We start from the raw sequence: 20,507 nt of genomic DNA on the forward strand, positions 1-20,507 counted from the left end.
CATACCAACCCTTATTTATTTATTAACTTTTTTGTTGTTGAATAAACTCTGTTTTATTATTGTCAAACTATTCATGGGCTTCCGTAGAAATGCGTTTGGGTGTCACATGACGGGATAGAGAGGCAAAACGGAAGATAACGGTTCGCTAGTATCGGGTACATGTTGTGCTAGTCAAAGACATCACAACTGGCAACTAATTATGGTATCAATTACTAAATTATCGTGACTAAAGGAAGGATGGACACGCTTGGTGAGTTTTGCAGTATGGCAGTAACGCCCCCCCCCCCCCCCCCCCCCCCCGACAATCCTGCTTGAGGAATGAACATTGGCTTTAGCGTTAATGTATGTAGCTACCTAATTTAGCCGATTAAACTCAACGATTTATGTTGGAGTTGAGCGATACCTAGCGTGGGCGGACTGAAGTGCAGACGTCACATAAAATGCAGTTTTATAAAAATAACAAAAATTCAGCACCCAAAGAATAGCCCGAAATTACACATGACATTGTTTTGTGTAATTGCGGGCTATTCTTTGGGTGCTGAAATCCAGTCGTTTTTGATAAAAACTGATTTTTATATGACGTCAGAGCTCCGCCCACACCATTCGCCGCTCAACTGCAACATAAATCGTTGAGCTAGTAACTAGCAAGCTCTTGATTTTCTGGCTCCAGCAAATATAGACTCAATGAGACCGGATGTGGACTGGTGCCAGATAGGATGGTGCGTTACCTCCAACAACAGCAGAGGTGGTGAAATTACATTTAGAATTAGAAGCTAACGTTAACTAGAATGCTAGATAGTGTATGCTAGCTAGCTAAAGTAGTGACGTGAACTAGCTAGCCTAGCTCGTGTGTACTAGCTAGCTGCAATAGCGACAGTGGTTAATATAACGCTCTGGACCAGATCTAGTGCGACGACAAGAGCTAGTGCCTAGCACACTGACACCACAGAGTTTCTAAACCCTGAGCACATCTGTTTTGAGGTTCACAGACCACACGGAGTCGGCACCCATAATCTGCAGCTGAATGCTTCTCTGCAGTATTTGTATTGGATAACACTGGTGTTGAGCTACAAACTAATCCAACATTTTGCTTTTGGTAAATGTGCAAAGTCAGTGTTGACCAGCTGTAGCAACAGTAGTTGAACCATTTATTGTGAACACAGTTGTTGCTAGCTGACACTGCAGCAGGCTGTTTACCTCTGTTGTCTAGCTATGGGAGTTGACTGCTTAAAACTCTTTCTGACAGTTCACCTGTCAAGACTCAATCAGTTTTCTAATAAATAATTAATTTGGAATGAATAGGGTTTAGCTCAACAAAATTGAACTATTATGATTTTTTTTAAACTGCAAGCACAACTAAATCTTTCTCACGATGAAATGATCATGAGACATGGTTACAACAGCACAAGCTGAATTTGCGAACATGTCTCATCTGACCAGAGTACCTTTTTCCATATTGTTAGGTTTTTCTATAACTCACGGACACTAGAGAAGCTTAACCAAGTTTAATTCTTCCCAAAGGGTCGACACAGCTGTATTCAGACAAAAAAAAACATTTCTCACCTTTGTTGCCAGCTCTGCTCCACTGATCTGGACTCTTTGGTTTGACTACAAATTGTGGTGAATCCTGCCAACAACGCCAACTGTTAGGTTCTTATTTTTCAGAGTAAATAACTCAGACACTAGAGAAGCTTAACCAAGTTTAATTATTCCCAAAGGATCGACACAGCTGTATTCAGACAAACAAACAAAAATTCTCACCATCACAAGTATATATACCCCACTTTAGACACTCCTCCTTCTCTCCAATCCTAACATCCTATGGTTCCACAGGAAAAGGGTAACAGGATAATAAACCCTTATTACTCCCTTCAAGGGATCTGACCTCCTGACCTCAACCCCTCCTTCGATCTAATCCACAGATGTCCATCCGCTCCCCTATAGCAATCCTGTGATCTCCTCCCGTCCACCCAACACATTCCAAAGCCATCTGTCTTTCTACAGTAAACCCTTATCTTCTGACATAAAACCCAGTCTCTTCCACTCCTTATATTCTATGCTTTTGATCTATCATTTATTTAATATCTCAATGTTCAAAGTTTATCCCGAATCCAACAATATGTTTGGGGAGTCTCCCACATGCCTTTTGGCGAACACCAAACATGTTTGCTTATTTTTTTATGTAAGCAATGGCTTTTTTTCTGGCCACTCTTCCATAAAGCCCAGCTCTGTGGAGTGTACGGCTTAAAGTGGTCCTATGGACAGATACTCCAATCTCCGCTGTAGAGCTTTGCAGGTCCTATAGGGTTATTTTTGGTCTCTTTGTTGCCTCTCTGATTAATGCCTTCCTTGCCTGGTCCATGAGTTTTGGTGGGTGGCCCTCTCTTGGCAGGTTTGTTGTGGTGCCATATTATTTCAATTTTTTAATAATGGATTTAATGGTGCTAAGTGGGACGTTCAATGTTTTGGGTATTTTTTTATAACCCAACCCTGATCTGTACTTCTCCACAACTTTGTCCCTAACCTGTTTGGAGAGCTTGGGCTTCAAGTGCTGCTTGCTTGGTGGTGCCACTTGTTTGGTGGTGTTGCAGACTCTGGGGCCTTTCAGAACAGGCCTGATCTCATATAGTGAGATCATGTGACAGATCATGTGACACATAGATTGTGGACTTTATTTAACTAATTATGTGACTTCTGAAGGTTGCAACAGATCTTATTTAGGGGCTTCATAGTAAAGGGGGTGAATACATATGCACGCACCATGTTTTCCGTTTTTTATTTATTTTTATTTTTTGAAACAGGTTATTTTTTTCATTTCACTTCACCAATTTGGACTATTTTGTGTATGTCCATTACATGAAATCCAAATAAAAATCTATTTAAATTGCAGGTTGTAATGCAACCAAATAGGAAAAACGCCAAGGGGGATGAATACTTTTACAAGGCACTGTACTCTTATAATCTCCACTCAGCACAGCCAGAAGAGGACTGGCCACCCCTCAGAGCCTTGTTCCTCTCAAGGTTTCTTCCTAGGTTCCTGCCTTTCTAGGGAGTTTTTCCTAGCCACTGTGCTTCTACATCTGCATTGCTTGCTGCTTTGGGGTTTTAGGCTGGGTTTCTGTAAAAAGGGCTTTATAAATACATTTGATTGATTGAAATTTCAACAGCATTACCGGTGCTCTAAAAAGTTGGGCAAATAATACTTAATAATACCTGTGGATATTTTATGGCAAATTTCGACCAGCTGAAGGTCCAACTGCACAGACAACCGATAGAGTAAGTTAAAATGTAATTTTATTCAATATTCTATCTTGTAAGGAAACAAGAATTGGTATCACAGTCTGATTTATTAGGCAACTGATCTGCATGCTTTGCCTAAAGGAAAAGTTGGCTGGACTGCCTTTTCATTATCTCCAACTAGAGAAGCGGCTTTGGGTCAACTTCTAAAAGCAAGGTGTTGTACAGATGTGCATGTCATTAGGCTAATAAGTACGCTAGGATATTTGTTTGGAATGCAAGGTGATAGATCAGTGAGTCTGCAGCACTTTGTTCAGGCTGTTCGAATGTACAGATGAGACATAAATGTGACAAAGATTACCCTCCCCAATCCTAGTTTTATAACCATTTTCCCCAATGAATATAAGTTCCAAATGTCCTGACTCTTAGCTGACACTACAAGGCCACTAGTCAGCAGGTCCAACAATGTCACAGATGTCTCAAGTTTTGAGAGAGCGTGCAATTGGCATGCTCACTGCAGGAATGTCCACCAGAGCTGTTGCCAGAGAATTGTATGTTTATTTCTCTATCATAAGCCGCTTCCAATGTAGTTTTAGAGAATTTGATAGTATGTCCAACCGGCCTCACAACCGCAGACCACATGTAACCACACCAGCCCAGGACCTCCACATCCGGATTCTTCACCTGCGGGATCATCGAGGGACCAGCCACCCGGACAGCTGATGAATCTGTGGGTTTGCACAACTGAAGAATTTCTGCACAAATTGTCAGAAACCGTCTCAGGGAAGCTAATTTGCGAGCTCATCGTCCTCACTAGGGTCTTGACCTGACTGCAGTTCGGTGTCGTAAGCAACTTCAGTGGGCAAATTCTCAGCTTCGATGGCCACTGGCATGCTGCAGAAGTGTGTTCTTCACGGATTAATCCTGGTTTGAACTGTACCAGGCAGATGGCAGACAACGTGTATGGCGTCGTGTGGGCGAGTGGTTTGCTGATGTCAACGTTGTGAACATGGTGGGTTTATGGTATGAGCAGGCATAAGCTACGGACAACAAACACAATTGCATTTTATCGATGGCAATTTGAATGCACAGAGATACCGTGACGAGATCCTGAAGCCCATTGTATTGCCATTCATCCGCCGCCATCACCTCATGTTTTGCAAGGATCTGTACACAATTCCTGGAAGCTGAAAATGTCCCAGTTCTTCCATGGCCTGCATACTCACCAGACATGTCACCATTGAGCACGTTTGGGATGCTCTGGATCGAGTGTTCCAGTTCCCGCCAATATCCAGAAACTTAGCACAACTATTGAAAAAGAGTGGGACAACATTTCATTTGTAGACTGCAAATTAACCACAAGAAGCCCAATCCGATATAATATTTGACTAAAACATAATCATTTCAAACCTTGCTTACATTCATATAAAATCACTTCTCTCTATTCTGCGTGGAAATACTTGAACAGATTTACAAAATTAAAATCACTTGGAGCTGATTTCCTGGTGTTTTTAAAAGTATTTTATGTCCAACAATGAAAATTCAACAACAAAACAATTTGAGGGGCCAAATCAAACCACCCTCGGCAGTTGGGCCTAGTCTTATGCAGGGAGCATTTTTTTCTCTTACCCTGGATTTACGAGTTCCTGGGTGTGGGAGATAGAGATGATGTCCGATTTGACATTTGCTGAGGGCTTTCCAAATGGAGGAATGACTGGTTTTACCTCTCAGTACTCGTAGGTCTCGTGAGCTAAGATTTCTGCCCAGTGCTGTCACTTTTAGCACTATCATTTCCTGTGTCTTCAACTGGAAATGAACATATTAGGTTTTACTGAAGAAGTGGAACTTAGGGACATTCATTATGGGCTACTTAGTGTGAACATTTTATTCAAGAAATGATGAGCAATGGTAAGATAAAATATAAAAACTAAATTTCAAACTTTTAATTGGTTCACTCAATGGTGTGGAGGAACAAGATTATGTTAACATTGACCTAGATGACACACACTATAATTAACTTAACAGAATAGCCTAGTTCCTCTTTGCGTTAGCCCTGAAACTACTGTAGGCAGCATGATCCAGATGTTTAGGATTCTTGTGCTATGTCATTAAATAGTTACTTGAAGCCAGGAGAACTCTAGTTTATAGGGACTGGTTTGGGCTTCATATGTTTTGAATGAAACTAATATTACTACATTAGCCTACTATTAGCCTACACTGGCACCAAGAGGCCTATTGCTTCATGTCGGTCAGCCCGTTGAGTTGCAGTTTCCGCTCTGTAAAATCCTTAAAAGCATGTAGTTTTATAAGAAAATACTACTACGCTGTGGTTTATGTACCTACAAAAACATCAGCTCTAAGAGCACCACCACAGGCCTTTTTATTTTAGTTGACTGAGAACACATTCCAGCAACAGGGGATGAATAAGCCAATTGTAAACTGGGGATGATTAGGTGAACATATGAGGGCCAGATTGGGAATTTAGCCAGGACACTGGGGTTAACACCACTACTCTTATGATAAGTGCCATGGGATCTTTTAGTGACCGCAAAGAGTCAGGACACCTGTTTTACATCCCATCCGAAAGACCGCACCCTACACAGGGCAATGTCGCCCAATCACTGCCCTGGGGTATTTTTTTAGACCAGAGGAAAGAGTGCCTCCTACTGGCCCTCCAACACCACTTCCAGCAGCATCTGGTCTCCCATCCAGGGACTAACCAGGACCAACCCTGCTTAGCTGCCAAAGCAAGTCAGCAGTGGGATGTGGGGTGGTATGCTCCTTTCAGGTTCCCTATAAACAAGTTTGGGAGCTAGCCAAAAGTGGTGTGTATGGAAACAAAGTGGTCATTGTGAAGGCGATTCCAGATATTGGCAGTATTAATTTGATGACAAATGTATATTAGCCCACACATAGTGACTTTGTTTCTATATAAAAGCAATGTAGCCTAATAATGCAATATCATTCCATAAATCTTTCTCAAAGGAATCAATCAGATGACAATTAATTCAATACTATCCCAGACAGGCTAATACCCATGTGTTTAGCACCTGATAGGACCTCAGAAGTTGAAGCCACTACTGTGTGCCAGTACTACAAATCAAATCCAACCGTATTTGTCACATGCGCCGAATACAAGTGTAGACTTTACCGTGGTACAATTTAGATTAGACTAGGAAAACGTTCAACATTCTTTGGTTTGTATTTCAAATGAACGAGGGAAATACAGTATGTGTAGGCCTATATGTTATTATTAGTGTGTAGGCCATAATGAATGGTAGTGGAACTCGACAGCGAAACTGGACAGACATGCGTATCGGAGCATTGCTACGTAGACAGGTAAACACAGGTGCGCTTTTGACACGCGACGCAAAAATAGCATTGCCAACGACTCAAATCACAGTTTCGGATATAATTATGACCAGATAAATAAGGTAAGTAGTACTTTCGTTGATATTTCAAATAAATAGAAAGCCAACATCTGTGATGATATTTACATCGTAACTAAAACAGGTTACTGATACGTGTATACCCGGAAGCCAAAACAGCTTCAACACTGCCAACGTTTCTGTTAATATATTATTTATTTCGATAGGCTATTCGAGTCGATGAAATTAGTTTTACCCTGACCTCGACCGCACTTATGGTGTTCTATTCAGAAGGGTCTCTTTTTCATCGTTTAGCGGTCGTAGCTGCTGAAGTGAGAGAGGGAGGGGAGAGGGGTTGTCTTTCCAAGGGAATAATAATATAGCTGTTGTCGGATGACTTTTTCCTGGTATAAACTGGTAATGATAATATCTAGGCTAGTGTTGGCTTATCAAATATCCTATTTTCGCTTAACATTGTGCAGGCAAGCAGTTGGATAGCCTGTAATTAGTTAAATCTATCTACTGTAACTGGATAGTTTATTAACTGAATATGTGCCCCCCAAAAATGTCTAATGTTCTATAACCTGAATAAGTATTGTAACCCGTTGGTCTTCCTTGTTTTATTACAAAAGCTCTATCTTGAAAAATGTATGAGTTTGTTAACTTGTAGAACCAAATAGATAAACCCTACTGCATTTGAAACTAGGCATGGAACAACACCCTCTTATTTGTTTCAGTATCTAGGCCACATCAATCATATACCCACCCGTGTCAATTAATATGTAAATGAATGATTACACCGATATATCAGGATTTTTCTATTAATTAATTATGTTTACATTCACTTGAGCTGATTGAATGAAAAATGGAATGGACCCCCTACACTGATTCCCAATTGGTTCATTCATTCATACTGCTAGTGTACATTTGCCTTTCTTTCATGTGAGCTGTGTGTGACATTGGTGACTTTTACAGCTTATGTGTGCCCTGTTAATGTTAACATAATGGGTGTGTACATGCAGTGCAGTGTTATGTTGTGTTTGCAGTGGCGTCACTGTGTTGACTGTGTCTGTTGACCAACCTCAAGCCTGTTCCACAGGTAGTCCGGAGGAGGAGCCACCGGGAGGGTTCTGCTCCCCTAGTCCAAGGAGAGAACCCCACCGCAAACCCGAAACACACATGGTAGGAGCCTTTAGCTCATCAATTAAACATCAGTTAACTGACTACTTAAATTCTTTGCTCCCTGTTTAGCATAAAGCTACTAGTACAACCCACACCAATAAAGAGGACAATTATTTAAATTTAATTTGGTGCTGAACAATGGGTTCCATATCAACTTGTCTGCAATGCAAAATGACACCTGGAAATCAATGTACTGCTTTTGAATGAATGACATCTACTCTGATTGCTCTCTCTGTCTGTGTGTCAGGATGTCCAGGGGTTCAGATGGGTGCGCTGGCGTGTCTGGCTGTGTCACATTGGGTCCGTGTTGTCGCTGGGTCTGTTGCTGGTGCTGTTTCGCTGGCGCCCTCGTCTAGGGGTCCTTGCTCGCTGCAACTCCTGTCCCCTGGCCTTCGCCGATATTCTGCTTCTGAGGGTAATGTCATTGTCACGATTCAGTGTTTTTTGGTAGTTTGGGAAGCAGCACTTGGGTTAATGGTTTTATTCTTGATCTTCTCTCAGGACAGTTTCGGACAGCAGTATGTCGTGGAGGTCCTCACAGAAGAGCTGGAGGAGGGCAGGTTAGATACACGTCTTTATCATCAGACCATCTGTTGTATGTTGACATTAAAGATTTCCCATATTATTAGCCATAATAGAATTGCTCTGTCAGTGCTACCATAACAAAAACTGTCATTTTCAAATGTTCAGTGTTTGGATATTGGTCAGCTGGAATGCACTGACTCCTGTACAATGACTCCTGTATGTAGTTGAATCTGTTGTTCTGTAACAACTCATGTTGGTCGTCCTGACTTCTGATGTAGTGTTTCTCCTTGTGCTCTCGGTAGTTTGGAGACGGCAGGGAGTGAGGCGGAGGACAGTTCAGACTGGAGAGATACTGTCCAGCTACACAAAGAGGAGGTAAGGAAGGGGTAGTAAAGTTGTATGAACAAAGTTGAATTGAATTAAATTGTATTGAAGGTGCAGCTACAGAGCCAATGGCTAGAGAAGTCTGCAGCTTTTATGCATCCTGAATGGCTTTCAGGTACCGCTGCTGCATTACTACCTGTTTGAGGGTCTGCGCTACGTATGGATGGCCAGGAAGGGAGCCTTCTGTCGTGTTAGGTACTGTATGGGGGTGTAAACAGGTGTGGGCTATTGGGTTAGACTGGAGTCAGTGGCATATATATATATATATATATATATATATATATTAACAACGTAAAATGTTGATGTAATGACAGTTGCCTATTCCTCCACAGTGTCCTCAATGAGGACTGGACATGTGCCGACATTTATCGTTTCGGGGGGGGCCTGAGTCGCCTGGAGCAGAACACCAGGTACACTGCTCCACATGATGGGATCACACACCCTTTCCTCAAGGGTCCTCTCTTGGACCTAGCTCTTTTTAAAGGCTTACCTCAAACACTTACATCAAACATACTTTTATTTCCACACACTTCACCCCCCCCTTGCTGCCTCATCCAGTGTCTGACTCCAGTTCTCTCCATCTTTCAGGAGGAAGGTCTACGGGACCAATCTCATCGATGTGCCTGTGAAGTCCTTCATGCGACTACTGATTGAGGAGGTGATTGGCTTGAACAACGATTGACGGTTTCTCATTGATTTACATGTACAGGACTAGATTTACTGACCATTTGCAGTGGTGCACTTGTTTATATTCATAAGGGAAATATGCATTTACAAAAGCCGAATCATGAAACTTAGGCTTAAGATCTCATTATTCCACGTAAACTATAATCTACCAACAGTTACATACAATAATACAAGTTTAAGGCCTGCTCACTCTGTATCCCTCTCTCGCTTTCTCCATCCATCCCTCTATTCTCCCTCCCTCTGTCTCTGCAGGTGCTCAACCCATTCTACGTGTTCCAGGTGTTCAGCATTGCTTTGTGGCTGACAGATAGTTACTACTACTATGCTGCTTGCATCGTCATCATCTCCCTTATCTCCATATGTCTGTCTCTCTACGAGATCCGCAGGGTGAGTGACACCAGGAGGCTCCTCCCATGTCTTCTGTGCTCCCATGAAAGCTTTCAGATAAGTTTACAAATAGGTATTTTTGATATTGTTATGGTTCTGTTATCATGGGTGATACATTATGGAACACTCCTTTTTATATTCATATTTTCCTATTACCTGTTATAGGGCACACTATCATCTAGCTGTCTACATATTCACCACTGAATTGTCGATTCTGTGGTTCCACAGCAAAGCAACACGATCCGTAGCATGGCTCAGCAGATAACCAATGTTACCGTGCGCAGAAGCTCCGGGGGTGAGCTTTCCCTCCATTTTTGTCTTCCACAGCCAGCTTACACATTTTAAGCAGATGTTATCGTGGGTTTAGCGAAATGCTTATGTTCCTATCTCCAACAGTGCAGTAATACCTAACGATACACGCAAATCCCCAAAACAAAAGTCTGCATCCTCTGCTGTAGTATGAGCCGATTGATGCCCTGGCTCTGTCTTTCAGAGGAGGACAGTTTGAGCTCTGTGGAGCTGGTCCCGGGGGACTGTGTGCTGATCCCTCAGGAGGGGCTGCTGCTGCCCTGCGACGCTGCTCTGCTGGCCGGGGAGTGCATGGTCAACGAGAGCATGCTAACCGGTGAGGCCAAACAGAACTCGATCACAAAATGACTTCAGTCATGAACTACACTGAGGTCTGGCTGAAATGTGCATTAAGTTGAAACTTTCTCAACTCTCGTCACAAAATGTCTAGTTGAACTTGCCAATGATCAACTCGTTGAATGTCTCCTCTGTTGACAGTTACTAATTTTCGATCCTTTTGAAGCTCTTAGTAGTGAGCAATGTGAATCCATTGTAACAGCCACCCACCTTACCTCTAGGTGAGAGTGTCCCTGTGATGAAGACCCCGCTGCCGGCTGCTGGGGGGCGTTACAGCCCTGAGGCCCAGCGCAGACATACCCTCTTCTGCGGCACGCAGTGCATCCAGGCCAAAGGGGGCCGGCCAGGAAGGGGTGGGGCCATTGCCGTGGTCACAAGCACAGGTGAGATGGATACTTTTACACTACCAATATGAAAGGTCAAACAACAGACAGTTACATACACACACTGTACATATGCATGATGTATGTACAGTACCAGTCAAAAGTTTGGACACAACTACTCATTCAAGGGTTTTTCTTTATTTTTACTATTTTCTATATTGTAGAATAATAGTGAAGACATCAAAACTATGAAATAACACATTTGGCATTGTGTAGTAACCAAAAAAGTGTTAAACAAATGTAAATATATTATATTTGGGATTCTTCAAAGTAGCCACCCTTTGCCTTGATGACTGAGTGGCGATCCTGAGTGGTACAGCGGTCTAAGGCACTGCATCACAGTGCTAGATGCGTCACAACAGACCCGGGTTCGATCCCGGGCTGCATCACAACCGATCTGGAGTCCCATAGGGCGGCGCACGATTGGCACAATGTCGTCTGGGTTAGGGATGGGTTTGGCCGGGGTAGGCCGTCATTGTAAATAAGAATTTGTTCTTAACTGACTTGCCTAGTTAAATTAATGTTTTTAAAAAATCCTGGAATGCTTTTCCAACAGTCTTGAAGGAGTTCCCACATGTGCTGAGCACTTGATGGCTGCTTTTCCTTCACTCTGCACTCTGCACTCATCCCAAACCATCTCAATTGGGTTGAGGTTGGGTGATTGTGGAGGCCAGGTCATCTGATGCAGTACTCCATCACTCTCCTTCTTCGTCAAATAGCCGTTACACAGCCTGGAGGTGTGTTGGGTCATTGTCCTGTTGAAAAACAAATGATAGTCCCACTAAGTGCAAACCAGATGGGATGGCGTATCGCTGCAGAATGCTGTGGTAGCCATGCTGGTTAAGTGTGCCTTGAATTCTAAATAAATCCCTGACAGTGTCACCAGCAAAGCACCATCACACCTCCATGCTTCACGGTGGGAACATCACATGCAGAGTAGCCACCCTTTGCCTTGATGACTGGGTGGCGATCAGTTAACACTTTGGTGGTTACAACATGATTCCATATGTGTCATTTCATAGTTTTGATGTCTTCACTATTATTCTAGTAGAAAATAGTAAAAATGAAGAAAAATCCTTGAATGAGTAGGCGTGTCCAAACTTTTGACTGGTACTGTATGTATATACATACATACATACAAAATACACATGCGCTTTCTTATGCATGTACATAATGAGACCTCATCATATTACATTATAAAAGGACTGTGCTTGTCCTCCACTCAATGTTGTTGGTTTTTGTCCCTCAGGGTTCTTCACAGCCAAGGGAGACCTGGTCAGCTCCATCCTCTACCCCCAACCTATCAACTTCCGCTTCTACCAAGACGCTATTAAGTTCTTGCTTTTCCTGGGGGGTGTAGGTAAGCCCCGACACACAGTAGAGTTGCACGTCGTAAAAATAACTCACTTTTGAATTATTTTAAATGGGTGCTAGACAAGTTTTGAGAAGTATAAAAGTATTACCAATTAGCCCCTTGTATTGTGTAAACATATCATTTCAGCATGAACCAATATTTAATTGTGTTTCAGCATTGTGTGGCACAGTATACAGCATCGTGATCCTAAGCAGAACCAACGTAAGTATTTGCCATACCAACCTTATTAATACCATGAGTTCATTTTCACCCTCATTGATTAGATAAACAAACAACAATGTGGTGATCTTGGAGCTGGACAAAAATATTTGACCCTCTGAGGATTATTTCTTAATAAGATGTAATTGTGTCTCTAGACCACATGGTGGGAGCTGGTGATTCGGGCTCTGGATATTGTGACCATCGTGGTGCCCCCTGCCCTCCCTGCTGCTATCACCACCGGTACCATTTACGCCCAGGGTCGTCTGAAGAGAGAAGGGGTCTTCTGCATAAGCCCCCCGCGCATCAACATCTCTGGGAAGGTCTCGCTCTTTTGCTTTGACAAGGTGAGGCCCCAAACCAGTATGCTCTAGTGTGTGTGTGTGTGTGTGTGTGTGTGTGTGTGTGTGTGTGTGTGTTTTGGGTCGGACGCAGCTAGGAGGACTGACAGCAGTTGAAATCATCTCTTGGTCATGTTCTGTAAGCACACAACAGGAGAAAACATTTTGAAACGAAGCTACTACACAAGTTTTTGTTTTTCTTTGCAAAACGCTCTGCTACGTTACGCTCTACTGAACTGAATATGACCCTGGTGAAGAACTATTTTGAAGCAGGAAGTGTGTCTCTACTCTCTATTCCTCTCTATTCAGACAGGCACTCTGACTGAGGAGGGACTGGACGTGTGGGGGGTGATGGAGGGTAGTGGAGCTGGGTTCTCTGAGCTGGTCCCTGACCCACGCCTCCTGCCCCAGGGGCCCATGCTCTCTGCAATGGCCTGCTGCCACTCTGTGGCCTTGCTGGGGGGAGAACCCCTGGGAGACCCTCTAGAGCTCAAGATGATCGAGTCCACTGGCTGGGTAAGACTGAGAAACCAAGAACCATATTTATGGAGTGTTTGTACTAGGTGCAAAGTAATTTCTTCAATAGGGGCTGAGTATTTCATCTGTGTGACTGACTGACTTTTCCTGCCAGGAGCTGGAGGAGCCTGCAGGAGATGACAAAACGTTAGACTCAGAGTTCGGAGGTCACAGGGTTCTGGCAGTGATGCGACCCCCTGCCCCTCAGCTCCAATCTGAGAGTGTAGTGAGTATCCCACGTGGTCATGGCCCCTGAGGTGTTCACAGATCTGAAGGAATTGAATAAGTGAATTCAATCAATGTGGTGGAAGAAGCTCTTAGCTTTTATTGTTGGCCCAGATCTGTGGACACCAAATGGGTTGGCACTATGAAAAAGTTGCACTATCAAGGCCTAGGGCTATGTGGGCCTGTTTCCGTAGTGACAGACTTCAAGTCTGGCTCACAAGGTTAATAGTGACCTACCTAGCCTTCCCCATCTACTGACAAGGTTTTATTTGTTCTTGGGTTCTTCTCAGATTATTCATTCATTATTCATAGGAACTCTGCAATGTTTGTGTCATTGGGTACACTTGAATTCCTTTACCCAGATCAGCATTTCCCAAACTTGGTCCTGGGGACTCCAAGGGGTGCACATTTTGGTTTTTGCCCTATCACTACACAGTTGATTCAAATAATCAAAGCTTGATGAGTTGATTATTTGAATCAGCTGTGTAGTGCTAGGACAAAAAACCTAAATGTGCACCCCTTGGGGTAGCCAGGACTGTGTTTGCGAAACACTGACCTACAGTAGTTAGTGGTTTGTGTCAGGAGTGTTAAGGCCATTGTCATAAACTGACTTCCAGTTATCATGACATCTGTGAAATCGCTTTAACACCATTATGAAGGCCTTATGATGAAGGATTCAAGCCAGGGAGTTTAACCATGCTTTTCTTCTCTCCTGTCCCATCAGTCCATCCATGAGGCGGTGGCCCTCGTGCAGCGTTTCCCTTTCTCCTCGTCCCTCCAGCGGATGAGTGTGGTGACGGTGGCTCCCAAGGGACAGTCGTCCCTCGCCTTTATCAAAGGGGCCCCAGAGATGGTGGCCAGCCTCTGCCTGAGAGAAAGCGGTATGGAAGAGAGAGGGAGACAGGGTGGAGAGAGCTATGAATTGAAATACATATTTCACAGAAAGAATAAGTTGCTGTAAGATTAGCATTGACACTGGTTTGTGATGTAATTGTGTTTTAAGTCTGTCTTTTTTGGGTTATTGTTTACTTCTACTGTCTTTTAACCCGTGACTTGCAGTGCCTGCACAATTCTCAAACACCCTGCGTACTTTCGCAAGTGACGGCTTCAGGGTGCTAGCTCTCGGCTACAAAACTCTGCATGGGCAGACTGACTTGAGCACCATTGAACGGTAAGACATTTTTATGAAGAACATCAAATGCGGTTATGTCCCTTCTAGTTACTACCCAAGTCCTCAATGAATTCTTCTAAACCTGTGCCTATAGCTCCGCTGGTGAACTATCACGTCAGTAGGTGTTGATGGAGCTGTGTTGGTGTCCACAGGGGAGAGGTAGAGCTAGACATGCAGTTCCTGGGTCTGCTGGTGATGAAAAATCTGGTCAAGCCAGAGAGTGCCGAGGTCATCACTACCCTCAGATTGGCACATCTTCGTACTGTCATGGTCACTGGTATGAATAGCATATCTCTTTTCTGTCTTTGTAACCCAAACATAATTTGACTATTAGAAATATCAGTCATGGCCATAGAGGACCGCAGTGTACAGGATCCCCCCCCCCCCCCCCAGGAGGGTTAGTGCTGGGCTAGAACAAAACATGCACACGCTTGGCCCTCCAGAGCAACCCATTCTAAGGCATACACTCTTAAGTCCAATCCTCTCACTCAAAGATATTACAGTATGTCCCACAGCAGGCCATCTAGCCTAAGTATTTCCTTTCCTACTTCACAGGTGACAACGTTCTGACTGCAGTCAATGTGGCTCAAACCTGTGGGATGGTGGGCTCAAACGAGAGGGTGATTTTTGTTCACGCCACCCCCCAGACGGGCCAGTCTATGCCCTCACTGCGCTTCCACCTGGGGGAAGGAGGGACGGAGGCCACAGCTACACAGAGCTCCATAAACATGTACACTCAGGTTTGTCTTTACCTCATGCTAGTGCGATTCATAACTTCCACTGAAGTCGAATTTTCAATTGGTCATTCATAGGGCTGTTACGGTGACCGTATTACTGCCACACCAGCGGTCACGAGTCATGATGACATTCAAATTCCATGTGACCACTGAGTCACGATAATTAGGCTTCTGATAGTCATTAGAAGCCTACCAAACTTTCTAACTGCCTGGTACTCAGCACTCTATTGTCCCTGTAATCACTCTGACATCAATACAACTGTAATCAAAAACTTATTGAGAGCCCATGAGCTCTTGTTGTGCAACATTTCTATAGGCTATGCAATTGCATGAGAAAACAGTGAGGGCCTCCATTAGAAATAGGAGGATCCCATAAGCTTTCTATAGGCTAGGCCTACTATATTTATTTCTAAAATGTCCTAATATTAAGCTCATTGCTTCTTTACAACAGGAGTATAGCCTATCTGGCTGGCATAAAAATTAACCACGGGGAAAGCATCCTCCATTTGCTATTTAAGTGCATAGATTAAATGGATTTTTTTGCCCCCCGTTTTGAGACAGGTGGATAATCGTCCATTCGAAATCAAAATGAATTTCACACACACATTATTTAGTATATGTAAAGATGAGATAAAATCAAGAATAATCTGATGGGTGACAATATTAGCCTATCACATATTATATATATATATATATCTCTAAAACAAAGTTATGCCTGTTTCTTGCCTTAAACTGGGCATATAAGTGATAAAAAATATATATATATATATTTTTTTTTATCACTTATATGCCCAGTTTAAGGCAAGAAACAGGCATAACTTTGTTTTAGACTTTTAGGAATCGTAGTCGCACACCTCATGTTGCCTGGCCTATACGTTTTGATTAGATTTGTATCACAACTAAAGTGGCCAAATAACTTCTTAAAATGAAGCACATTAATCGGCTTTACAACGAGTGTAGAGCCTTAACTTCCCTGGGCTAGCGTCCCACCCTAGTCAACAGCCAGTGGAATCGCGTGGCGCGAAATACAAATACCTCAAAAATGCTATAACTTCAATTTCTCAAACATATGACTATACCATTTTAAAGACAAGACTCTCGTTACTCTAACCACATTGTCCGATTTCAAAAAGGCTTTACAGCGAAAGCAAAACATTAGATTATGTCAGGAGAGTACCCTGCCAAAAATAATCACACAGCCATTTTCAAAGCAAGCATATATGTCACAAAAACCAAAACCACAGCTAAATGCAGCACTAACCTTTGATGATCTTCATCAGATGACACTCCTAGGACCCCCTAGCCCCAACAGGTTAACTGGCATGCATACACAGCATGTGAGTTTCATGTTTGGGGAAGATTATTGAATTGAATTGAACATTTGCGCTTTTGCGCTGCCGTGTCCACATTGCTGCACTTATAATGTGAAGAAATGGCCTAATAGTTTATCAACATTTTGAGCTAAACGTTCTGAATTTGTGTGTCAGGCTCATTGCTTAAAACTGTTTTTTTGATGCTAGTGGTTGTATTAATTTGGGATCTATCGCATCCCACAACTGTCCCAGGCTATGTTTGGAATATTTATTTCTCGCACAGAATAGAATACTGTAATTTCCGGACTATTGAGCGCACCTGAATATAAGCCGCACCCACTGAATAAAAAAATATATATATTATTTTGAACATAAATAAGCCGCACATGTCTATAAGCCGCAGGTGCCTACCGGTACATTGAAACAAATGAACTTTACACAGGCTTTAACGAAACACGGCTTGTAACAAAAATAAATAGGCTTTAACGAAACACGGCTTGTAAAAATAAATAAAAATTAGCAGTAAACAGTAGCCTACCAAGAAAGTCATTGCTCCAGACCAAGCTCCCGTGCAGCAGCTCTATTTCCTTTTCCAACAGCCAGATCAATAGCCTTCAACTTGAAAGCTGCATCATATGCATTTCTCCGTGTCTTTGCCATGATGAGGGTGACAAAATGACTACCGTAATCAGAATGATGGGAAGTTTGAGCGCGCTCGATTTAACCTAAACAGTAAACAAAAAAGTTGTTTGACCTTAACCCGTTCGGCAATTTCATTGGTCTAATGAAAGCTTCATGCCGCCAAAAAACTGAGCACGTCACAGAATGTGTTTTTTTTTTTTAAATTAGAAATTTGAAAGCGGGAAAAATCCATATATTAGCCGCGTCATTGTTTAACCTCTATGGGCTAGGTGGGACGCTTGCGTCCCACCTACTCAACAGCCAGTGTAATCCCGTGGCGCGTTATTCAAATACCTAAAAAATGCAAAAACTTCAATTTTTCAAACATATGACTATTTTACACCATTTTAAAGACAAGACTCTCGTTAATCTAACCACACTGTCCGATTTCAAAAAGGCTTTACAACGAAAGCAAAACATTAGATTATGTCAGCAGAGTACCCAGCCAGAAATAATCAGACACCCATTTTTCAAGCTAGCATATAATGTCACATAAACCCAAACCACAGCTAAATGCAGCACTAACCTTTGATGATCTTCATCAGATGACAACCCTAGGACATTATGTTATACAATACATGCATGTTTTGTTCAATCAAGTTCATATTTATATCAAAAAACAGTTTTTTACATTAGCATGTGACTAGCATTCCCACCGAACACTGCCGGTGAATTTACTAAATTACTCACGATAAACGTTCACAAAAAACATAACAATTATTTTAAGAATTATAGATACAAAACTCCTCTATGCACTCGATATGTCCGATTTTAAAATAGCTTTTCGGTGAAAGCACATTTTGCAATATTCTCAGTAGATAGCCCGGCATCACAGGGCTAGCTATTTAGACACCCAGCAAGTTTAGCCTTCACCAAACTCAGATTTACTATTAGAAAAGTTTGATTACCTTTGGTGTTTTTCGTCAGAATGCACTCCTAGGACTGCTACTTCAATAACAAATGTTGGTTTGGTCCCAAATAATCCATTGTTATATCCAAACAGTGGCGTTTTGTTCGTGCGTTCAAGACACTATCCGAAAGGGTAAATAAGGGTGGCGAACATGGCGCATTTCGTGACAAAAAAATTCTAAATATTCCATTACCGTACTTCGAAGCATGTCAACCGCTGTTTAAAATCAATTTTTATGCCATTTTTCTCGTAAAAAAGCGATACTATTCCGACCGGGAAAGCCTGTATACGTACAAAGAGAGAGAAAATAAATACATCTCGTGCACGAGCGTGAGTCTAAGTACTCTGACCAGCCACTATCCAAACGCGATAATGTGTTTCAGCCAGAGGCTGCCTCGATATCATTCAGCTTTTTCCCGGGTTCTGAGAGCCTATGGGAGCCGTAGGAAATGTCACGTTACGGCAAAGATCCTCAGTCTTCAATAAAAAGAGCCAAGATGAACAACAACTTGTCAGAGAGGGCGCTTCCTGTTTGGAATCTTCTCAGGTTTTTGCCTGCCATATGAGTTCTGTTATACTCACAGACACCATTCAAACAGTTTTAGAAACTTTAGAGTGTTTTCTATCCAAAGCCAATAATTATATGCATATTCTAGTTACTGGGCAGGAGTAGTAACCAGATTAAATCGGGTACGTTTTTTATCCGGCCGTGTCAATACTGCCCCCTAGCCCTAACAGGTTAAGCCGCGAGGTTCAAAGCGTGGGAAAAAGCGGCTTATAGTCCGGAAATTACGGTAGGTCAACTTTTGTACAATGGAGGATAGTAGATTGACATAGGCTAATGCTTTTGCTGTTCGTTAGGCCTACTCATCTTGTTGGCTGACAAAAAGTAAATGTGGACAGTTCTTCCAATATCTTCAATATGCACCTCGGAATTGGTCAAGGACGCACGCAGTTTCCTTCCCGATGTGTCGGGCTTCACTTGTAGCCTGTGAGAAAGACCAAATCATGTGAGTTAGAGGTGCTTCGGCACACAGTCAGGAGAAGGGAATTATTATATTCAGCCCAAGGGCACAATGGACACTGGCTATAAAAGGCATGGATTTTCTTAGGGGGCATTACTGACACACAATTATACAATTTTTATTTTACCTCTATTTAACTAGGAAAGTCAGTTAAGATTTTTTATTTTATTTAGAATGACGGCCTACCCTGGCCAAACCTTAACCCGGCCGATGCTGGGCCAATTGTGCGCCGCCCTATGAGACTCCCAATCACGGCTGGTTGTGATACAGCCTGGAATCAAACCAGGGTCTGTAGTGATGCCTCTAGCACTGAGATGCAGTGTCTTAGACTGCGGGAGCCCAAAGGGGATGCAGCCGAGAAATTCGAGGCATTATCAAGTGCTTTTCAAATTGTGAATGAGAGACTGATGACGTGTGTATAGCCTGCACAAAAACAAAAGGCAGAGCTCATGCCTTTTATGCAACTTTTGTCAAATCATCATTAGTCGCATCATGAAGCCTTAGTGTTATGTATTAAAAAATCATAACATATAGGACAATATTTGTATCACAACTAAAGTTACATAAATAACTAAATTAAGCATATAGGAATGACTGTTTCTTTGTTAACTGCTCAACACAGAATAGTCGCATGTGCGCACTCCCTCAAATCGTTTGGAGAAAATATCCTTTCTATTTTATTCAGCTATGTTCAGTTGTATTCTTCATACTATAAAATAATGCCACAGAATTCTAAGAAAATCTTGTCTGCTAAAGGAACCAGTGTAGCCCACAGCCATATGGCATAGCCAAATCAGGGCTTAACATAAGGACAACTCAGAGTATGCTATTCTGTTCTTCTGAAATAGACTACATTTTCTTCATATCATGTTTCTTTAGACCTGTCTAAAATAAATAATGGATTTATTGTGATGGTGTAGGCTATATTACATTGATTAATTAGTCTTTTTAAAATGTAAATGTTCCAAAGGTCTGCATCGGTGGCTTGTAGGTTCTGCGTGGAAGCCAGGAGATGCTAAATGTTTTTATTTTAATTAACGGTCAATTACAGTGAGACCGGCAGTTATTTGCTTGACAATCATTGGCTGACAAAATGTCATGACCGCCACAAGTCTAGTCATGCATTGATGTCAATGGGAGACTAAGTGAAACATTTTAGGAAGTGGATGTTAGGATCCAGCCCACTGTTCTTTCATGTTATAATTTTATTTTGAGAC

At 42.4% G+C, this 20,507-nt stretch overlaps 1 protein-coding gene across 2 annotated transcripts in view; it reads left to right on the forward strand.

The window, feature by feature from the left end:
- The first annotated feature begins 105 nt into the window (after positions 1–105).
- The window catches only part of atp13a2 (ATPase cation transporting 13A2), a 38,599-nt gene continuing 18,197 nt past the window's right edge, over positions 106–20,507 (forward strand). The window contains exons 1-21 of one of the 2 annotated variants that reach the window (XM_014135348.3): positions 106–250; positions 7,705–7,787; positions 8,035–8,202; positions 8,289–8,347; positions 8,615–8,687; positions 8,812–8,891; positions 9,029–9,106; positions 9,285–9,354; positions 9,636–9,770; positions 9,999–10,065; positions 10,264–10,395; positions 10,637–10,798; positions 12,048–12,158; positions 12,328–12,374; positions 12,530–12,718; positions 13,022–13,228; positions 13,344–13,454; positions 14,178–14,334; positions 14,513–14,624; positions 14,777–14,901; positions 15,180–15,364. In XM_014135348.3, the coding sequence (XP_013990823.1) occupies positions 238–250; positions 7,705–7,787; positions 8,035–8,202; positions 8,289–8,347; positions 8,615–8,687; positions 8,812–8,891; positions 9,029–9,106; positions 9,285–9,354; positions 9,636–9,770; positions 9,999–10,065; positions 10,264–10,395; positions 10,637–10,798; positions 12,048–12,158; positions 12,328–12,374; positions 12,530–12,718; positions 13,022–13,228; positions 13,344–13,454; positions 14,178–14,334; positions 14,513–14,624; positions 14,777–14,901; positions 15,180–15,364 (2,364 nt within the window). In that variant the 5' untranslated portion in view covers positions 106–237. Of the gene's footprint in view, positions 251–6,438; positions 6,672–7,704; positions 7,788–8,034; positions 8,203–8,288; positions 8,348–8,614; positions 8,688–8,811; positions 8,892–9,028; positions 9,107–9,284; positions 9,355–9,635; positions 9,771–9,998; positions 10,066–10,263; positions 10,396–10,636; positions 10,799–12,047; positions 12,159–12,327; positions 12,375–12,529; positions 12,719–13,021; positions 13,229–13,343; positions 13,455–14,177; positions 14,335–14,512; positions 14,625–14,776; positions 14,902–15,179; positions 15,365–20,507 lie in introns of those variants that run through there. The other variant, XM_014135350.3, reaches the window with a different exon arrangement.

This window comes from Salmo salar, chromosome 13 (assembly GCF_965601325.2).
Source record: "Salmo salar chromosome 13, fSalSal1, whole genome shotgun sequence".
NCBI lineage: Eukaryota > Metazoa > Chordata > Actinopteri > Salmoniformes > Salmonidae > Salmo > Salmo salar.